The sequence below is a fragment of the Thunnus maccoyii genome, chromosome 1 (assembly GCF_910596095.1).
Source record: "Thunnus maccoyii chromosome 1, fThuMac1.1, whole genome shotgun sequence".
Taxonomy (NCBI): domain Eukaryota; kingdom Metazoa; phylum Chordata; class Actinopteri; order Scombriformes; family Scombridae; genus Thunnus; species Thunnus maccoyii.
This window is the reverse complement of record NC_056533.1, coordinates 39,973,796-39,980,814: the sequence shown is the minus strand read 5'-3', so window position 1 is coordinate 39,980,814 and position 7,019 is coordinate 39,973,796. Positions and strand designations below refer to the sequence as shown.

The window sequence follows — 7,019 nt, the reverse complement described above, 5'->3', positions numbered from 1 at the left end:
AAATATGTGTTAGAGGCTTTAAATCGGCTGCAGTTTGTTGGGTTTTGAGGACTCACCAGGCTTCCTGTCAGCGTGTAGAGCCACTGAACCGTCTCAGTGTGGTTTATCACTCCGTTCATACCGTCCACAAACAGCATGATCTGACTGAGAGCTGAGGACAGACAGACAGACAGCAGAGAGACAGACAGACAGACAGCAGAGAGACAGACAGACAGACAGACAGCAGAGAGACAGACAGACAGCAGAGAGACAGACAGACAGACAGCAGAGAGACAGACAGACAGACAGACAGCAGAGAGACAGACAGACAGCAGAGAGACAAACAGAGAGATAGCAGACAGACAGACAGACAGCAGAGAGACAGACAGACAGACAGCAGAGAGACAGACAGACAGACAGCAGAGAGACAGACAGACAGACAGACAGAGACAGAGAGACAGTTAGATGAGTGCTGGTCTTGAGGTTTCCACAGACGGGTCCAGCAGCTCTACAGGAACATATAATCTGCGGCGCTGACTCAGCTCTCTGTGGGTTTGTTGGACGTGTGAAGCTGAAGCTCCGTGTTTCCATCCTCTGCGGCTTCAGACTGACGGATTACAAACCTGACTGATGGGGCTGCTGCTGCTCAGGGGCCCCGAGTACCAGAGGATGTCTACGAGCTGTGAACAGCTCCTGAAGTAAAACTTTCACAAGATAGAAATACCACAAAGAAACATTTTGTGGAGCAGGAAAGAGTTTTTTCTTATTTAATATCCTGTTAATGATCTTGTGACACCTCAGACTGATGTTGTGGAGTCTGTCTGACCATCAGATGAGCTCCAATAACCTTCATCATACTCTTAGTAGAGTGAAGAGAGAACAGCAGCTGTGGTGGATCTGTGGTCACAGTGATCTGCTTTAGTATAACAATGACGTGGAGTCAGAGGCTCAACAGTTTAACTGTTTCTGCAGCAAACAGCAATCTGACTTCATAACTAGTTCTCACAAACTCTACATTGCAGCAGATGGTTTGTTATTTGTGAGTTTACTGTCTAAACACAAAAAAGTGGATATAGATCTATTTTTAATCAAATAATTTCTACTTTTTTTAACTAGCTGAGATGCTCAATGAGAACACAGTCTCAATGCTCCTGTTTAACTTACTAGACCAAGTGAAGTCACAACACTTTATTTTCACTTTTCGTCTGTCTCGTGTGCATCTGAACACACTCAATGCACTCATATTTTAATCAGTACAGCTGTTTACACAGGCAGACAAGTGGCTCACGAGTAACTGTGACCTGAAGTCTGTTGTCTTCTGTTTGATGTGTGTTACTACGGTGATTGTGTGTTGGACTCTGACTGCTGCCAAAACATGGATGACCTACTGTCAACACTGTGCCTGAACGCCTCCTGTGTGACTCAGGACTGAAGCTGCTGCGACAATCCTCAGACTGATTCTGTGTAGACGAGTAAAAACAACAGCAAACACCTGCTGCGGCGCTCCTGGTGACTCTCAGTTCTCTCTTCTACAGTTCAGATCAACAGGAAACTCTCCTGGGCAAAAGACGAACAGAGAAGGCGTGTTTCAGCCAGAAACATCCAATCACAGAGCTTAAACTCTGATTGGTGCGTCATTAATGGCGGATGGAGGCTGACAGGTCGCTCCACACTTTCATTTGATGTCGGGAACCTGGAGAATGTTGTTATGTCGTCGACACCATATTTTCATGTTCTGCTGTGCCTTGTGACTGAGTAGTGTCACTGACGTCGCCATGGAGATCGTAGTTTTCACTGAACTTCCTCATTGATATTTTGATCTGTAACTTTTACGTTTAATTAGTGATGGTCGGGATGATATAATGTAAGTGAACAAGCTGGCTGGAGGACAGTGTCTGGTTACCATGGAGAGCACTGAAACCTGTTGCCAAAGCATGAATTGAAAACATTGTGTGACTCTTTAGTCTCCGTTGAGCGACCTGCCATAAACCAGCCTTTATTTACTATCTGCAGTTCAGTAACTACGGTGACGTGTTTTAAATTCACTACCGCTCTAATTCTGGCTTCATCTCCACAGCAACAGCAGCAGCAAGGCTCATGGGTATTGTACTATTTAGAGCCGTCCATCAAACTGACGTACAAAACTAGAACTGCAACGATTTAGTCAATCAACAGAAAAACTATTTTCATAACCGAATAATCTTAATTTACTGGTTCCAACTTCTCAAGTGTGAGGATTCTTGTTTTTTTCTCTCGTTTTCTTTGTTCTCTGTGATGTTAAACTGAATGTATTTGGGGGTTTTGTATTGTTGTAGACAAAAGACCTTTTGAAGAATTATTAAGATAATCTTTCACTATTTTCTGACATTTTATAGACAAAATGATCAATTAATCGAAAAAAAAATCTGCACATTAATCGATTATGAAAATAATTGTTAGTTGCATCTCTAAACAAAACCTGATTTCTCAGGAATGAAGTTGCAACATGATGGTCACATAATCCAGGACAGTTTCTGTCTTCAGCAACATTGAGGATATTTTTTAAAGAAACAACTGAAAACGCAGCTGTGAGCAGCAGCTGATCACACTGATCATTAAAGCCTGATCATTAAAACCTGATCATTAAAACCTGATCATTAAAGCCTGATCATTAAAACCTGATCATTAAAGCCTGATCATTAAAACCTGATCATTAAAACCTGATCATTAAAACCTGATTTTTAGGGAGTTTTTCCGTATTTGAGGTTTATGGACGGAGGATGTCGTGTTTCTGTACAGCCTGTAAAGCTAACGTGTGATTCGTGATATTGAGCTCTATGAATAAAACAAACCTCTCAGGATGTAGTTCTGGTAGTTGTGGTCGGCTTCTGCTCCGACTTTAATGAAACACGTCAAACCTTCAGACGCCACGAACTCTGGAACCAGGTCTTTATCATCCTGCAGACAGAAGAGACACACAGGTCATCTGTTAACTCTCTACTGTCAGTCTTTAAACCATCATTACAGAAGAAGCCTGATGTATCACAGATGTTCTGTTATTGTTTGGGTGAATGAAGATGCTGTTTCTACTGAAGTGAAACTAGTGACAGTATCATATTGTGACACATGGACGAGTCGTTTCTGACACTGTTCAGACTGACAACATGTTTGAACCTGGAGATCAAGCTGTGTTTGAATACGAGATAAAACACTGATGTTAAAGAGAGAAGCCAGCGAGTTACCTGGAAGAGCTGCTTGAGAGAGAAGAGAGATCGTCTGAGCTCCGGACCGTGAGAGTTATACAGCTTCTCTGAAACACAGCGAGACACACGGAAAACTATCAGTGATGATACGACTGTATGGTCAACAACATCCTGACAATCATTCAAACATTAACATAAAACAAAAAGACAACATTATGGTGGAGATCTCAACATCACATATAATGTAAATAAGACAAATGTTATGATTGTTAGAAGAAGGGAAGACAGATCTGTGCTGTCGCCCAATAAGCAGCAGTGATGAAGAAGCCGACCAATGAGGGGACAGAGGAAGCTATCGTAGCTTATTAGCTTCCAGTTTTATTGAATCTCATCTGTCAGACTACAAACTGCTCAGAGACAATAACTGTTTATTGAATAAAGTGATGAACAAAATGCCAAAAGAGAGAAAACACAACCGTAGAGAGAAGACAGACAGCAGCTCGCTAAGCGTTACCACGACAACAAACTACTAGAACAAAATGTCTCACAGAGACGTGAAGATTCATTTCACTGACACTCGGTGGTGTGAGAACGTCCTGAGTTTGTTGTGTGTGTTGATGGAAGTGTGTTGTTACACACTGTGATAACAGGATGTTCGTGTGTGTGTGTGTGTGTGTGTGTGTGTGTGTGTGTGTGTGTGTGTGTTGTTACACACTGTGATAACAAGTTCACCATCATCATCTCTGTGGTCATTCAAGTGAATTCAATTGTTTCTCTCACATTCCTGACAGTCCTGTGGGTTCCAGGATGTGTGTGTGTGTGTGTGTGTGTGTGTGTGTGTGTGTGTGTGTTTAAAGTTGAGTCAAAACTGACTTCTGATGTAAGTGAATCATGCAGGATGTGAATACAGAAATGATTGTTTATCTTTTAAATATATATACACTGATATATACATTGATCATATCATTGATCTGATCATTTGATCAGTTCTTGTTCCTGGGGAGGGAGGGGGGGGGGGGGGTTGTTAGTCACTAATGAAGCCTGAGGAGATTCCTTTAAACATGGAGAGACTTCTTTGGAGGATGGATGGGGGGGTTGGGAAGTGTTTCCAGAGAGGAATGAAACTATTTCCTGTTTGTTTCTGTCAGAGGTCACGACCCCTGACTCACTCTGGATTTCAGAGGAAACGGGAGATTTTAAATTGAGTTCATACAGCAGAGACGCTGCAGCTGTTCATCACAAGGTTCAATCCCCGAATCCTCCTGAGGGTCAAACCGATCCTGAAGGTCAAACTGACCCTGAAGGTCAAACTGACCCTGAAGGTCAAACTGATCCTGAAGGTCAAACTGATCCTGAGGGTCAGAGCTGCAGCTCTCTGCCATCAGTGAGTCTATATAATATAATATAATATAATATAATTACATTTCCCATAATGAATCAAAGTGTTGTCCATCCCAGAGAGGGGGGGGGGGGGGGGGGGGGGGGGGGGGGGGGGCGACGGGGCGACGGGGCGCCGTGGTGACGACTCGGCTGCTCACATGAAAAGTGGTTTCTGATTAAAATGATTCATTAATATTATTCAATTTATTTTAATGTTGTAAAATTATTTTCTATATTCATTTTTGGTTTTATTCATTTTCTCATTTTGATTATACTAATATTATTTTATTGTTATTATTATTATTAAATCTATTTTATTACATTTCTCATCATTTTTAGTCTCAAACTGTTGAACTGTCGACATTTATTCTGTTTTATTGGCTGATCAGTTGTCTGTGAAGCACTTTCAACTCTAACCTGTATGAAAGCTGCTGTACTAATAAAGTTTGATTGATTGATTGATTGATTGATTGATTGATTGAAGCACCCAGCAGCACAGTAACAGATATCTAGCATCAGTAATGATGAAACATCATCTGAGAAATGAAACTTCATTTACTATAATAAACATCAAAACAAACAACGCAAATATTCAGTTCACCATATTATCATCATCATCATCATCATCATCATCATCATCATGGCTGCCAGAAGCACGTGACCTGCAGTCTGAAGTAAAGTAAACGGTAGCGGAGACAGTAGAAGAAAAAAGAAATAAAGTTTTAAAACAGGAAGTAAGAAAATGAGATGAATCAAAGCGAGAAAATGAGGATATGAAACAGAAATAAACACACACACACACACACACACACACACACACACTCACACACACACACACAGGCTCAGTATCCGCAGCACGCCATGGCAGCAGGAAGTCATGGGGGTCGGTTGTCATGACAACAGGAACTATAAATCAGGCTCTGTTGTCACTCCCAAGGTTGACCAACAGCTGTGCAGACGCCAGAACACCAACAACGACGATCCTTTAACCGTGTTCACGACTCTTCCTCACCTTCATCATCACATCTCGACCGGCTGCTGTGACCTCAGGTGACCTCAGAGGAGGTCCATGTGACAGTCAGAGATATTAACAGCAGGTGATGTAACACAACATGATGCTGCTGCTGACAGAAACATCTGCACATCAGGAAACCGGCAGCGAGCATGACGACCACATGCTGAACAGAATATGAACTTTGCATTAAATTCTTGTTAGAGAGAAAACATGAAGACGAAGGTGAAACTAGAACCTGTTGAGTTTCCTGCGTGAGGCTCAGCGTGAGCAGACGGACACGTTTGTCTGATAAAATCTGCAATAAAATAAAACTTTATTTTCCAGCAGCAACAAAAACTCAAAGCAGCTGAGCGTCACGAGACAAAAGTGCTTCATAAAATTCAATAAATGTGTTGCAAACATGTGAATGTTTCCTTTGATGCTCTTCACTCAGTAAATGACTTAAACGTATCAAATGAATTCTTCTGGACTTTATTAATCTACTAAACGTTCATCAGATAAAGAACAAAAGAACACACTGAAGCTTTCTGACATGATGTCTAAAGAAAAACAAAACGCATCGTCATGCTATGTATTTAATTATTATTTACGTATTTACTGCGTCATGAGTTTCATCAGCTGATGTCAGCACTGTTAAGCTCCGCCCCCAAGCTGTGATTGGACAGTTCTATTTTGACATGATCAACATATGACCAATGAACATTTACGCCACAAGGAGAAACTATTCAGTTCTAAAAGCTAAATATGTTTTTCATCTGATTATGAGATAAAAACAATAACAAGAGTTATTTTATATTCCTTCCGTACATTCATCACGTTAATGAAGCAGCGTCGTGGGATCAGTCCATGTGTTGCCTTCTAATAGTTCAAAGCTTATTAGTCTTTGTGATGATCAATGTTCTGATTGGCTGAGCGCCTGCTGGCGTCCGTTACTGGCTGACGGCGTCTAAAGACAACAAGGAAGAGACGCGTTTACATCTCAAAACACAATAAATACACAGTCTGCCGTCCGGTTGACATCAGCGGCTGTTTGTGTGGAACGAAAACAGGAAGACAGACTGAAAACTAAACTACAACCGGAGCAACAGGAAGCCTGAGCACACCCTCACTGATCAATCACTCTGATCACTATATCAGAAACATTCTGATCACTATATCAGAATCATCTCCACTGAGTCTTCGTCCTCACAAAGGCTACAACTAACGATTATTTTCATCGTTAATTGATTAATCACTTTCTCTATGAAGAGTCTAAGATGATGATGACAAAAGTATTCAGTTTATGATCAATGTTTCAAATCATCATGTTTGAGATTATTAATCAATCATCAAATTAGTTCCAAACTAATATTCTGTTGATCGACTAATCAATTAATTGACTAATCGTTGCAGCTCTAATTTATTTTTCAAAATAAAAGATCTACAAGACAGAATTGAATCAGACATACAGTATATTAAAAAAA

The 7,019-nt window shown here is 41.0% G+C and overlaps 1 protein-coding gene across 1 annotated transcript in view; it reads right to left on the bottom strand.

Moving 5' to 3' along the window:
- Nucleotides 1-66: 66 nt before the first annotated feature.
- LOC121903612 (FH1/FH2 domain-containing protein 1-like) overlaps nucleotides 67-7,019 on the bottom strand; it is a 32,677-nt gene continuing 25,724 nt past the window's right edge. The window contains exons 4-7 of the mRNA XM_042420805.1: nucleotides 3,201-3,268; nucleotides 2,811-2,916; nucleotides 1,472-1,536; nucleotides 67-151 (exon numbers count right to left, since the gene is read on the bottom strand). Coding sequence (XP_042276739.1) covers nucleotides 1,496-1,536; nucleotides 2,811-2,916; nucleotides 3,201-3,268 — 215 coding nt within the window. The 3' untranslated portion in view covers nucleotides 67-151; nucleotides 1,472-1,495. The remainder of the gene's footprint in view (nucleotides 152-1,471; nucleotides 1,537-2,810; nucleotides 2,917-3,200; nucleotides 3,269-7,019) is intronic.